The 15254-nt window shown below is 40.4% G+C and overlaps 1 protein-coding gene across 1 annotated transcript; it reads left to right on the top strand.

Moving 5' to 3' along the window:
* Nucleotides 1-3006: 3006 nt before the first annotated feature.
* Nucleotides 3007-11016, top strand: ywhag1 (3-monooxygenase/tryptophan 5-monooxygenase activation protein, gamma polypeptide 1). The gene is made up of 2 exons (XM_029249296.1): nt 3007-3272; nt 8939-11016. The coding sequence occupies exons 1-2, from the start codon at nt 3186-3188 to the stop codon at nt 9593-9595; spliced, it is 744 nt and encodes a 247-aa protein (XP_029105129.1). The 5' UTR covers nt 3007-3185; the 3' UTR covers nt 9596-11016.
* The last annotated feature ends 4238 nt before the right edge of the window (nt 11017-15254 follow it).

The raw sequence follows: 15254 nt of genomic DNA, 5'->3' as shown, positions 1-15254 counted from the left end.
ATGCAGTCAATTTCTAGCCTGAAAATCACATACCAGTCAGCGCTGGCAAATAATCAATAAATCACTTCAAATTTTAAAATGTGAGGCTTCCTGGAACAGTCGGAAGATAAGTGAATGTCCTTGACTATCTACAGTGCAGATACTTCACTTGCAACAACAGGACTTTTATAAAAGGTAAACTGAATTTAGGAAGAAAACTGGCTATGAGCAGAAACATCTGTCACGGAAGCTACTAATTAACCAGTAAGAAGGCAACAGTATTTACAGTCCATTCTGTGGCTGAATGTTGCTGGACTGACTCTTTTTGGATTTAAATGGCAAGTTTCTGCATCTGCACAGTCATGTTAAAAACCCATTATAAAATAGTAAATAAGAATATATTTTAAAAAATAAACAAAATAATTAACTGTTGAGGAATTTTGTTAACAATACAGAATAAAAACATTACCTTTACAGATTTCTGTTCATACTAAGTTTTTTTGAGTGGGAAACTTGAAATTGTGACTCTTTTTTCCTGATCTGCATATACCCACCTTTCCCTTATCATACACTTCCCACTTGTGCTGTATTTTCCTTGATCAAAATATTGCCACTGAATTACTCCAGTAAGAAAGCACAATAGGAAGTATGCACACTAGTTTTTGTTATGGAAGAATCATAGTGTCCACATTCTTTATAGAATGAAAGATGTATTAGGCAATCAGCAAAACAGCTACTATGGAAGAAATCGGCTGCTTAATCATGAATAAATGGTGTTGTACTGAATAATAAGCCCTAGTTCAATACCCGAAAAGAGGTACATTTTTATGGGCTTTTACAGCTTTTTTCCATTGTATGGGAACCCCTTATATGAGGACTGAGTATATTTATTGGGAAAAGCTAAATAAGTTTTCACTTCAGATTTACCCTATATCACACACACACACACACACACACACACACACACACACATCTTCAGAACCGCTTGTCCCATATGGGGTCACGGGGAACCGGAGCCTACCCGGCAACACAGGGCGTACCCTATATCATATTTTTAAAATAAACATTATAGAACTAACTGAAAATAATATTAACAATGATAATAAGTAAAGGTATTTAATTGTGCGTTATTGCTCAAAGCATTTTCAATAGTCTAAAATGGCAATGAAAATATTCTTGCTTTGAATGAAATGAATACTTCACAAAAATTATAAAATATTATTACTGAAAGCTGTATGTCCACTCAGATCAGATATGTTGGCAGGAAGCTAATGAATTCATTTTAACAATCTGAAAGCAATTCCCTACCTAGCTCAAGTTCAGCCAAAGTGGAGATGGAATGTGACCGGCCGTCAGTGCATTCCTTACTCTGCTCAAGGCAGCTCTCCTAGGATGCCGGATATAGACAGTGGCCATTTGGTGGCCCATCAGTGCCAAAACTCGCTGATCCATGTGCAGCTGCTCATTGTGGTTTCTGATGATACTTTACTTCTCCGTTAATGCTGCATTAGTGACAAATGTGCTTGCGTGGATAGCAAACTTAATGAACGGATAGAGAGATGACATGTTTCTTACTTTTGAAATGTTGCTAATACTGATCAGTATATAAGCTATACACTACACACTAATAGGAGCCTGCATGGATACTGGAACATATAAAGGTGTTTTTAATTAGGGTTTGTAAGACTTATTCAAAGAATATTTAAAGACAAAGAGACATACTTTTGTACTGGGCCCAGTTTTAGACCTAGATCCTAAGAGGACCCTTGCTTATAGATCCAAACATACATTTCTCCAGTAAAAATATCCATTTATGCAAATTTTGAAAATTGTATAGCTTGAAGAAAAGTATGAACTGAACAATGCAAAAACTATAACTTGTCCCCAATTCTGTAATTTAGCAAAAGTCAACTGAGACAAAGGCGGCCTCAGTGGATGTACGTTTGGTACAACATTTAGCATGCTTTATATGAGATGTAGAGCAGTGAAGCACATTTTACCTGCATTTAGTAGAGAAAGGAAATTACTATTTAGTTTGTATAATTCTTTGATGTTTAAGGGCTCATTTAAGCACTGAATTATTAAGGCCACAGCCTTAAAAATAAATCACCTTCAAAGTAATAAATGCAGAAGACCATGATGGATTTCACAGCTAACTAACCTTGCACAGTTGCTGACCAAAATATTTGCGGCCCTAGCTTTGCCCCATACTACCAAACCTATTTAAGATTGCCATCATCTTTATCAAAAATTATATATCTAGTCCATAGCACTAACTGAACAACCTATATCCATCCATTTTGAAAAGTTCATTTTTTTAGTCTATTGCAGTCTGGATCAATAGAAATTGCATTTTCCCCAGTCTTCTATTTAAAATTCTGGATTTTGTCATGATTTAAGGAACTGCCGATTACAGCCAAAAAACAATGTGCTTCAAAATATGACAGTATCAGCTGTGAAAATTTCACTTCAATTTCTAAAGACTCATGTGAACAATAGCCATACCACCAAGTGAGCACATTTAAACTGTGACTCATTGCGTGATGTTCACAACAATGAAGCGATGATTTTCCTTTATTGGCAACATAGCCATTCTACTGTGCCACAATGCATCCGGTCTCCGCTGAAAATGACATGGCATGATAGTAGTGTTGTTATAGTAGCGTGTGCCTAAAACTTTAAGGTTCATTTCAACATTGAATCATTTTAGGCAGATGTAAAATACCAATAAATAATAGAAGAAAAATTACTGTTTCTATAATCTTAATGAGGCAAAATGAAAACAATAACCCACTTTGGCAATTGCAGTTATCTGGCTGGGTGGGGCTTGAAGGGATGGGAGGGGAAAAAAAAAAAAAATCCTAAAGCACTGTATTCTAAACTACATTTCCCATGGTCACTAGTAAGCTAGCAAAAGTGCTTCGTTTCAAAGAGCAGCTCTGATTGGCTGAATTACTCTCATGCGGCACTCGTCGGTGCCATATAAGGACTGTTACATCACAATCCCCCCGCCTCGTACGGACGATGACGCAATGCGAGGAAAGCGTAGGGGGGGGCAGGGGGGTGTCCCGTCGGCGCTCGCAGACAGCGGGGAGCAGCTGCGGCAAGAAGACCTGGTCGCATTTCACTGCACTGCGAGTGAGACACTTTGAGCGCATTTTTCTCAAAAACCTACCTTCAGGCCTATATCACCTCTACTTTTAAAAATGGTAGACCGCGAGCAGCTGGTGCAGAAAGCCAGGCTGGCCGAACAGGCTGAAAGATATGACGATATGGCAGCTGCCATGAAATCGGTAAGTTTCACCTCAGAAAAATCGTACTAACGCACTGATCTAACTGTATTCGCACAGCTGTATTTAATATTTATTCTTCTGTGGTTGCCGACTGCTTCTTGCGAGAGCTACGCGTTGTCATGCTCCGCTGTCATCATGTCATTTTACTAAGAAGAGATTATTGATTGCAACGTAAGAAAAATTGATTTAAAAAGCAGAGCTGCAGATTGGAATCTCGAGATTCCACAGAAATCAGATTGAAGATGTAAGATTTTTTATGGAATATACAACATAACGGGCCCAGAAAAAAAACCGTTACATGATGGGATTGGTGCGTGGGGACCTTGAGCGCAGCGCATTTTCCGGCTCGCGCGCCCGCGTTTCTGTCTGTCCGTCTGTCTGTCTGTCTGTCTATGTATGTGTGCGCGAGACCGAGAGAGAGAGTGAGGGGGGTCCCGGGGCGGTGCCTTTCGCCTTCGTTTTCTCCTCGACCGGCCGGAATAAACCCCGAAATACCCGCAGAACCCTGGAAATGAACGCCCTCCTTTCACACGAACAATCTGAAATCTGGGGAAAATTTTTCATTTTATTTATATATATAGATATGTATATATAAATATGAATATTATAATAAAATATATTCTGTAATAGCCTTAAGAAAAAAGCGCGAGGACAGCTGTGGGACAAAGGGAGCTGGTGTGAATCGACAGCACTTCCCTTCCTCTTTTCCACCTTCCATAGTGTAACATTGATGTTCACTGATAATTCACAATTTGAACACCGGTGTGGTTTCATGGGTACAGTGAGTGAAGCAGCAGTGATTGCTGTATTAGGAAAGATAGCCCGTAATTCAATTACACTGGATTTAATTCAATAAGTGATGGGCTCCTTGGCGCGGCGCAAACGTGGGTGGCAGCGGGAGTGCTTCCAGAATGTTCCCCGGTCGTCATACTGCAGTGAGGGCACCGCTCACACTCCGGTGCTACAGTGGGGAGGCTCCGAGGCCAGGTGTGTCCCCGAGGAAGACTGCTGCGCTTCCAAAGCTGTCACCTGAGGCGTGATGCGGTGCGCCAGCCCTACTGCACCACTACGCCCTGGGCTCCATCGTGCACCTTTAACTGAGCCGAGCACGCCGCACCATGGTGGGACTAGAGCGCCGTCCCCTACCGTTGAACAGTGGGGCCTCGGCAGATCAAAATTTGCCAGCAGAGACCTACAGGGAGAAATTTTGCAGAGCCACCCTTTTGGTTGCTGGCCGCAACGGGTCCATCCCGTTATTTAAGGGCATGAACCAGTGAAAGAACCACTGAGCTGGAGTGCACTCTCCTACACTGTCCCTTATATGGAAGACAATGGCAATGCAGGGCTCTAGCGACACACGTAACGCAGAAGGGGCTTTGTCATATTTGTCCATTACATTGGATAGTATCGTTTTATAGAAAGTGCATTGTCACTGGCGTACTGGTAGCGTGTGCTTTCCCCCCCTTTCGCCTTTTTGCGACACAAAGAAGTACCAACGCCCACCCGAGTATAACGTAGGCTGTGCGTTGCTACGGTACCGCGCTTGGTTGCATTAATTCCACATGTACCTTTGACCAACATAGAGCCCACCATATTTCCCAGGTGAAATGATTTATTCAGAATGTGCAAATGTAATAAATTGCCCTTGTGATATGGTCTTTTGTTGCTGGGATATCACATCTGTCTTTTAACCGCCTACCTGTGGCAATCCAGTTGTGTTTCTCGGTGCGATTTATGTTTTGCTGCGCTGTCGGTCACCTCGGACACTCGTTGCAGTAGCGGGGTGTGTCTACACTGGTTGCACCCAGTTGCTGTGGGGGAATCCCTTTCTCCTGTAACCAGGTACATTTGAAAAAAAGATTCATGTCAAAAGTAATAGGTGAAACTATGATGTTTTTTTTACTGTGCTTTATTTAAAACAATGAGCAGTGTGTCGTTCTGTCACAAATGGCTCCACCAGGCCTAACACCACTGTTACTACAACTATTCCTCCTATGGCTCTGAGTACTACCGCAGTGTTGTGCTGCTATGCAGCGACAGCTGAAAATGGTGTTCCTCGGGAAAAGGGGCTGATATATAGTTATTTGCTCTTGCAGGCCTGCACTGAACAGGTGCCCCATTCCCCAGGGGCCACTGCTGTGTGCTAAACTTGAAGAGTGCAACTGAAAACAGGATTATTTGAGATCTGAGTTTGGTCATTTTGTGATCCGTGGTTTTGAGATGGAAGCGACACCCTGACGTTTTGTTCTTCTGAGTGAAGCAATTAGACAATGGTAGAGGCCTGTTTAAACAGACTGATGTCTGCACACATTATTCAAGCAGAGAAAAGAAGAGATTGCAGGGCTAAACCAGAAATGATAAATATCAAATGAATGGAGGACAGTAGCACAGATAAGTTGGGAAGATGGCATTTGGGGTCAGCTTTGAATGACAGACCCGTAACCGACAAAGCGGTGAGGAACAGTACATGTGTCCTAACAGTTTGTACGCTGATGCATCTCAAGCCTGAATTTTGCCAGATCCAGGTATTGTTATGACACCTCTTCGGAAGCTGTCAGTGAAAAGTACAGAATGTACAGTACAATACGAACAAAGTACAACATTCCTAATTAGCTCACAGCCCCGTAACTTACACTGGTGTTGATCCCCCCCAAGCATTGTCAATAAATAGGATGTCTGTGGATTTAAGACATTTTTACTGGAAAAACTTGTTTCACATATAGTATGCTTTCATTTGTGGAACATCTTAATGAAACTTCTTACTGCAGTTACAGACAAATCTCTCTTTTTTTCAAAATGATCCAGTGCCTCGTCATACGAAACACAAATGCAGCAACTTTTGGTCGTGGTGTTTCTTTTTAAACCTTTTACACAATTTTTTTTTAGAAACCTGCCTCAGCAGCGATATGATTCGGCGAGAAGCTGCAGCCATTTACAGTTATGTAACGACAAAGAGCTTCTTGAAGCGGTACCCCCACCCTCTTGAACCCAGCCCTTCCCTCGCACTGTGTGGACACCAGCCGTCCGTCCATGAGCACAATGCTAGTGACGTCATGTGCTGCATGGTTGTCAAGGGTGGGGTGAGGTGTATGCTGGTTTATGTATTCTCACCACGGAATCCCTCTCTTTTGTCAGGAGAGTCATGCGTTCCTCCGGCTTATCTAGCCCGCCCTGCACCCACCCACCCACCATGGTAAAGCACAGCCAAGCGAGTAGGAGAGAAACAGTAGACTGTCATCCCTTCATGGCCCCTCCCCCTTGCCAGTGTTTTTCAGGCTGCCTTTGTAATTCTCTTATTGAACTCCTGCTTAGATACCCGTCGATTTGAACAGCATGAATAGATGCTCTGGTCTTTTAGCTAAATGCTAGGAAATTGTGACCGTGGCACTACCACTTGAACGGCAGGTCATCAAGACAAGATGTGATATTTTGACAAGGATTGGAAAGCTTCGGCAGGATGGCATAAATGGGGGCTGTGAAAGTACCAGTGTCGCGATGTGCACAGATTTCCAGTGAGAAACATTTGGAACAAGACAGGAATGTTAATGAGAAGACTACAAAGGGGGGGTGTAACGGATCCTACTGGGTTTTGCACATCTATTGTACAGGCACCACAATGCTAATTTTGTTAACAGAATGCAGTTGAAGATAGTTATTTATACAACTTTTTATGATGCATGCTATCCTTCTTGAGCCTTTCATGCCCCATTGCAAACTGTGCTGAATAGAAAGACTTGTCATGCAGGCCCTATACATCGTATTGGCATAATAAAGCCTACAGAGGGGTGGACAAATCAGTGTTCATAGATTGCAAAAATATATTTAACTTATTACTTTAAGAAAATAATATACTTAGGTGGAGGCACTGGGGTGATAGGGCACGGTACGCAGTTTAGAAGCTCACTGGGGAGGCAACATGATCTGAATTTGCCGTGGCCATATTTACGTAGGGCTGCTAAGGAGATCTAACGTGAATTCGCCCCCTCGCACCACCATTTGTGTTTTAGACTACACCCTTTTGCTCGTTCTGACAACAGGAAGCCTTGGTTGCCTTCATGACAGCTGTGCAGATAGCCCTAGTGCACTGATGAGCAGATTGCTTTGTCTCCATGGAAACCAGGGATTTCACGTGATGAGTTGCCTCCAGCCCGCTTTGGTGAGTATTTTATTGGATGGATAGAGGACACAATTTTTCCTTTGTGTTTTAGCTTCCAAACCTCAAAATGTTTAGATATTTGATTCTCAACCTACAAGATGAAAATAAGGTTATAATCAGACTTATTTGTTACAGTAAATATTTTAAAATGTTGTTTGGCTTGTACTGGACTGAGGAGGATCAGTGTATCCCCCCCACCCCCAAGACTGATAACAGTCTTAAAGCATGTCAACACAAGAATACAATCAAGGATTACTGAAAAGCTACATTACATTTATATATTTGACACTTTTCTACAGTGTGACTTACACTGTTAGGCTACCTACAACTATTTGCCCATTTACACAGCTGGGTCATTTTACTGGAAAAATTTTGGGGTAAGTACCTTCTGAAGGGTAACATTGCTGCTGGCAGCATTCAAACCTGCAGCCTTTGGGTGCAAAGGCAGTGGCTCTAACCATTGCGTTACCAGCTTTTTCCGTGGCCTTTTTTTGTAGCCTTACAAAAGGCTACACATTTAGCCTTTTGTAACAAAATAAGGAATGAAAATTTCTTTGTCGCAGAAACTTTATGTATACGCTTTAATTACTGCTTTGAAACACTGTTAATGTGACCTTTCAGTGGTAATGAGAAAATGAAAAGGATGATGCAGCAGAAAAAAGATAATGGAGTATGGAACTGCTCCAGAAAGATGGGGAGATAAGTAAAGGAGATTAGTGGCAGCTAAACTGGAACGAACTGTTGTCACAATCCGTTTCTGTCGAAGGCAAAGATCATATGAAATGGAATGATTTAGATATGAGTGAGATGGCCTGCTGTTTTGGGGTCCCTGGCTTTTGGATGTCCAGTTTCACAGTATAACAATAACTTAAGGGTCAATATCTATCCTGTCAATGACATGTACACCTCTTTGAGTAAAAAGAACACAAAACTCTAAGAACATATCGCTCTACACTGATCAGAGCAGCACCGGGGTGTTCAGGGTGCTGTATAGGTGGTCAAGTGATAATGGAATGTTTTGGCCTTCATGAACATGATCTGTAGTTAACAAAATCCTCAACAAAATGGCCCAGCAAAAAATTATGATTTCCAGGACAGGAAAATATCATGGTAAATGCAATGGGTTTCTGTCTACAGGTGTATATCAACATTTTATACTGGGTGGTCAAGAAGGAGACCTACTCTACATATATTCTACATATAGTATTACTCCTAGAACTGGCTTTAAAAAAAAAAACAAAGAAGAAACGGGTGTGCTGATCTGCAGCGGAAAATTAAGCTGTTTCAATTCAAGAACCCCTCACTACAGGGTTTTTCCACTGTGATGTTCCGAAAAATAGTTTTCTTGACTTTGCTTCCACAAATTTATGAATGCAGTGCTTATCAAAATATAAAAATTTTACACATATCAGTTGAATTTGCTTTCAGCACTATTTTTCTATCCTGAAGAACCAACAAGCAGCTGCTCTTTGATTCTGCTGAACTCTGCTCCTGCTTTGGTTTTTCCCAGGTGACAGAGCTGAATGAGGCTCTGTCCAACGAGGAGAGGAACCTATTGTCAGTAGCCTATAAGAATGTTGTTGGGGCCCGGCGCTCTTCCTGGCGCGTCATCTCCAGCATTGAGCAGAAGACTTCGGCAGATGGCAACGAAAAGAAGATCGAGATGGTGAGGGCCTACCGTGAGAAGATAGAGAAGGAGCTGGAGGCTGTGTGCCAGGATGTTCTTAATCTGCTGGACAACTTCCTAATTAAAAATTGCAGCGACACGCAGCATGAGAGCAAAGTTTTCTACCTGAAGATGAAGGGCGACTACTACCGCTACCTGGCTGAGGTGGCCACGGGTGAAAAGCGGGCTGCGGTGGTCGAGTCCTCCGAGAAGGCCTACAGTGAGGCGCATGAGATCAGCAAGGAGCACATGCAGCCAACCCATCCCATCCGCCTGGGTCTGGCTCTCAACTATTCGGTCTTCTACTACGAGATCCAGAACGCACCCGAACAGGCCTGCCACCTGGCCAAGACCGCCTTTGATGATGCCATCGCCGAGCTCGACACCCTCAACGAGGACTCCTACAAAGACTCCACGCTCATCATGCAGCTGCTCCGGGACAACCTCACGCTGTGGACGAGCGACCAGCAAGATGACGAGGGAGGGGAGGGCAACAATTAAAAAGTAACCCACACACGAAAAAAAATAAGTTAAAAAAAGGGCCGGTGGACTTTGGCAGCCGCTTTTGCCGATGAAACTACCGCAGCAGCTGTTCTTTATTTTTCCACGAGTTAAAGAAAAAATGAATTAAGAGCGATGGGGAGGTTAAATATTAGTTTAAAAATAGTAAAAAAATAAATACATTAAAAAAAAACCCTCCTCCTTGATTGCCTCTTTGACATTTGCCAAAACACCACTTAGAGGAAAGTCAGTCAGTCAAGAGTGGCTGTTGGGTTGGAACGGCAGCCTGACACTGGCATTCGGACTGTTCTTGTAGTGCAAACAAAGTGGAGCTGCATATTTAACTTCAAGGGTGAGGGAGACGTATTTAAAAAGAGTAGGGAGCAACAAAGCTTGAGCAAAAACTTGAATGTCATCGCCTTGCAGAACAGTTTGCAGTGGTTCCAGTAAGCATGAGAAGTACCACATTTGAGCCATCTCAAAAGTACTTTTGGTATCCAGAATACACCCAACAATGGCAGCCGCTTCAATAAGCAAGCTCCAGCCTGTCAAAAAACGTAGTCAATAGTAATACACGTTACTGTTGGTCCCAGACATGAGAATTGGAATAATTTAATACATTTGTACCCACTGTGTTGACTGTGCTCCATATGAAGAAACAGCACAGCTCCAGTATTATTATTATTGTTACTATTATTATTTTTGGTAGTAGTGCTAAGTCACCTGTCTGACTTCTGGGAAAATTTACAAGAACACTTATTAGGGTAAGAAAAGTGTAATATTTCATAGAAAACAAGTAATTTGAAAAGCATTAGTCTAAAAACAAATGGAGAAACAGTAAAATGGTCAGGAGAATGTACTGACTTGATTATATATTTTGTTTACTTAAGTCTACCTATGACACCCATGTTATTAATGAATTGATTCAGGCAAATTATTCAGACCTTGTAACACAGAATCTACTGGAACCACCGACTTTTAGAGGACTTAATACCATGAAGACAGAGCACTGGCGATATTTAGTGGAACATGATCTTAAAGCAGCTTCGAGGTTTGTGGTTTACTTTGTTTTGTGTTTATTTTTATTTATTTATTTTTTTAATTTTGGAGAAATGCACTTGCCTATTATACTGTTTCTTCAGTGTAAGATGATTACTGCTCCAATATTCTCGATAATACAATATTGTGCATGCTGGTGATGTATTTATATACAGTAGCTTGTCTTTATTAACTTATACTGTAGGTGTTATGTATTCATATGACCAAGAAATAACTAGAATTCAATTGGATTATTTCCTATTTATTAATTTTTGTTGGACTGTTAAGTTTGTTTTTTTTTTTCATTTGCTGAAGTACGCTATACCAAAACAGTGATTGTTAACAATAAATTGATCTGTTATGGACGTTGCTATAGTGACATGCAATTCTTGTACATGATTTGTTAAACAAAAGAGGAGGGGAAAAAGACAAAAAAAAAGAAAAACACCAGTGTTAGCTTAATTTTTATGTCTGGTGTTTTGTCATGGTGAAATTTATTATTACATTGTAAAACAATTAATATGTTGTTCTTAGAATGACTTTCTGTTTGTGCTTTTTTCCGTCAAGTTATGCAGTAAGATGTTAAAGACTAAACAGTGTTAATTTTTTTCCAAAATAAGTGTTTCTGTGAGAAATTCACACACGGACCATTATATTATTTATTTTATATTTTATTTTTACATTTTAGCTGTCTCCTGAATATCTTAAATGTGAGTCATGTAGCGGTTGCACAAGAGCAAAAATAATAATGATGATAATAATAATAATAATGATAATAATAAAAATTTAAATATGGCTAAGCTCTCTAATCACAATTTTACTGCTGTTGTAATGAGTTGTGTGACACGTTGAGGTACAGTTTTGACCAAAAGTCAGGGAGCATAGTGAAGCATCTTTATGACCATTACATGGGCACACGAGGCACAAAAATACAAACGTATATACTCAAGGGTATAGAACCATACTTCTGTTATTTAATACCAAGAGTTCAAAATGAAATGAAAGACACAATACGCTGATGGTTTCAATACATATTCAGTCTCTAATATACAGTATGTTATGTAACATACTGAGCAATCATTAAATTATTCCTAAGGAGAGCTAATATCGCTGCAATAAATAACAGAAGTATATTGCATAAAACAGTTTCTCTCTGTCGATTTCCATATTTACACAAGGCATTTGGAATCATCTTGCATTCAGTTTCAACGATTAGATCCAGTCCTTCCAGCTATCCATTATTAGTAGCACTGGTCCAGAGCCTCCCCCAAAAACATAGAGGGCAAGGCAGGGTACACTGGACAGGACAGCAGTTGCTATTATTGACTCTTTATCAGGACCCTGAAAAATCTGAACACTGACTACATGCATCACTACACTTATACCCTCACAAATATACAAAAGCTTTCCAGTGCGGTGTATTTATTCTCCAATATAAAAGATGGCATCAGTATCCACTGGAGAATCAATTATTGCTAACAAATAAGGCAAACCTATAGTTTACTGATACTTTTTTAATCCAATCAAAGCTTTGCCTTTGAATACTATAGGGTGAGAAAGCCTGTGTATGGATTTGCTTTACTGTACATATGGAGTACTCGGTACCTGCCGTGTGCATACAATGCTCACAGCTGCAAGTCCCTATGTATGGCCAAGTGCCCTTAAAAAATTAAATCTAGGCTTAGTTTGAGACAGAATCAGTGTAGGCCTGGCTGGTATGTATGCAAATGGCTTGCTGTCTTAAGTGAACTAATTTGGCTTGATTATGTAACTTTGATGTGTGGGCAAGACTCCTAAATGCAATTGTTCCCCACGTAATTACAAATGACATAAAAAAAAAATGTGGTAGCAGTGATGCTTTACTCATTATCCGATCACAGTCATCCAGTCATAGAAAAGGTAAGCCAAACATAGCAGTAATAAAAAGTACTCGTCCATAGTTATTAAAAATCATTGGTAGTAACAACTTGCAAACTAAATTAATACACAAAAACTGTTATCCAGTTTAATAGTGGCATTTACCTGTAGCATACATCGTTCTTTAAAATGTTAGGAAATAAAATAATTTAAGAGCTATCATGTAATCCACTATAGAAAATATCTATAATGTATGGCAATTAGCTTTTGCTTCAAATTTCTGCCAAGTCATGGGCCAGCCACATACACATACCCATCTCAGCGAGATAAGTGAAATGAAAGATTACAGAACGTCCGGATAATAACGTGCTGAAGCAGGGAGAACCGCTGTTCTTAAACTTGTTTCATGATGGAGGCTAGGAAATGACCTTCCTTTATGCAAAGTGTGCAGTTTTCAAGAGAGTACTTGAGTTACAAGGGCACCCTTGAGCTATTAAGCTTCCGTTTTCATTCCAGCGACTGACACGAAGAGTTACAGTCCACGGACAGGTAGCACTGCAATACATTTTCAGTTATTGTTAGCAGACTTTTCTCCAAAGCGAGGTGGAGAGAAAACAAACATGCATTTCACCAACAGACAGATATAGATGCAGACACGATTGACCATCTTGTATGCCTTGTGAGCATAACTATATTTACAAAGAGTAATTTTAAGGGGTGATGTTTTCTTAATGTGGCCTTTAAAACAAAATTTAATAGACCAAATCATCCAGAACTCCACAACCTTAAACTAAATACCAAAGAAGGTGGCACACTAATTTTATACAGGACTGAAGAACACATGTAAATTTAAGACTAAATCCTATCAAAAGCAGACCTTAAAACAGACTAGAAGAAAAATGTGAGAGAACAGTTTGTTTCGTGTCACGATCATTTCCATCTCTCAAATGTTATCTTACATTTTGACAGCTACAGCTTCATTTTCATATATGTTATCAGCTGGTTTAACTAAATATCTATATTAAAATATATTGCTTTTAATGTAGATAATTGCAGTGTGGCATTGATAATACTGAAAATGACAACACAAGTATCCGTTTATATGTGTACTGTGCAACATCATTCTGTAGCGAGAGGTAGGGAAATAGTACAATGGAATGTTTCCATGGAAACAGAATAAGGAAAAAGAAAGCCACCACATGCCTCTTCGGTGAAGGCTGTATCTGATCGAAATATCAAAAGAAAAAAGAAAGGAATGGAACAATAAAAACAAGCCAGGTCTTCTTCTACATAGGGGATACATCAGGAAGAAAACTGTTGTTGCAGGGGAAAAAAAAAACGTCTATGTTTACCAGGGCACTGGTCATCATCTCCCACTTATTAAAATATTGATTTTGTTTCTCTAATTATGTCCATCCCGAATTAAGTGCTCCTCCTTCACAGAAATGATCCAGAGCGCAACAACTTCAGAGAGAGGGATGCCTCCCCTGGGGAGGCAGAAATAGGACAAAGAAAAGGAAAAGTCTCAGGATCAAAGGCAGTGATGGAAGAGAAAACGTGTTAAAATAGCCATTATCGGCAACACAGCTACACTGTGGGAGAAGAGGGATCCTGCAGTTTATGACCACTGAAGGAAAGCAGAAGAGAATCAAGGAGTAAAACTCTAAATGATGGTTGGCTAATATTAAGTATCGGCCATTTTTGGGTAGACAAATGCCCATGTACTCCAAAGAGGTGTAACCTTATAAACACAATCTGATTAATATTAGAGATCTGGAAAAGCAATATGTACAAACCCAAAAGCAACCACAAAGAAAACAGAGAAAGAGGTGAGAATCCACAATTTTCTTTTGGAGGACAGGCAGTAAAGAGCTCATAAGAAGGCGCAATACATTCTGATTCTCACAGATACTGAAGATGAGAGATTGTATTAATGGAGCCTGGGAGTGAGTCGTTTTGACATCAGCCTAGAAGCTAAAACAAAAATCAATCGTGTGCATCTGTGACTGTTCTGGCTTAGCATATATTTGTGGAAGGTGGTAAAATAAGTCACACGAGACCCGTATGAAAGTGTGTGTACGCTGATATTTTAGAACACACTTTTAACAAACAGAATGTTTTCAAGTAAACACAGCTGTGGCAAAAATCCACATAAATGCAAGGACAAAATGCCATGTTATTCATCCTCTGCGAGCGGTGCAGTGGAGTACACATGGCCGAGCGGTAACCATGGAGACGCCTCGAGGCTCAGGAGCTCGGGAGGAGGGAAGCGAAAACACACAACGACTGCAACGTTTATCATAATTTCTCACCATTTCTTTGTATTTCTCACAATTTTCAGCTGTTCGGATCAAAGGAGCCCTGTTTTCACGCTTGAAGCCCATGATTCATCATTTTAAACAACCTCGTCAGTGCAGCAAACATCAAATGATTCACAACACTACGCGTCTCCTGCCGTCTTTTCTCCGCGGGTGTACAACTGAGAAATGTGCATATTTCAGGAAAGCACAGAGATGTGGACTATTATAAATTATTACATTTAATAAAGTTAAGGTGTCATTCGGTACACACTGCTGTTCTCCTTAGGGCTTGCAGTTGCACGAGTTAGATGCGCGAGCCGCTCAGTCGATACGATTTGGCGCGTTAACTAAAAAAGCATCTTGACTTTTGAACAGAAAAATGCGTTTCATTAATTTTTTTTAACACCAAAAAATATTTAACACGATATTTGGAAAACGACAGGTGTGCTGTCACTCCGCCAAAA

This window comes from Scleropages formosus, chromosome 25 (assembly GCF_900964775.1).
Source record: "Scleropages formosus chromosome 25, fSclFor1.1, whole genome shotgun sequence".
Taxonomy (NCBI): Eukaryota; Metazoa; Chordata; class Actinopteri; order Osteoglossiformes; family Osteoglossidae; genus Scleropages; species Scleropages formosus.
Note: the sequence above shows the minus strand (reverse complement) of the source record. Positions and strands in the feature narration are given on the sequence as shown.

Bases quoted from the DNA above. Each gene is read 5' to 3' on its own strand.
- ywhag1 (XM_029249296.1), top strand. From the start codon at position 3,186: ATGGTAGACCGCGAGCAGCTGGTGCAGAAAGCCAGGCTGGCCGAACAG. The intron at 3,273-8,938 runs GTAAGTTTCACC...GGTTTTTCCCAG, and splicing joins TGGCAGCTGCCATGAAATCG to GTGACAGAGCTGAATGAGGC.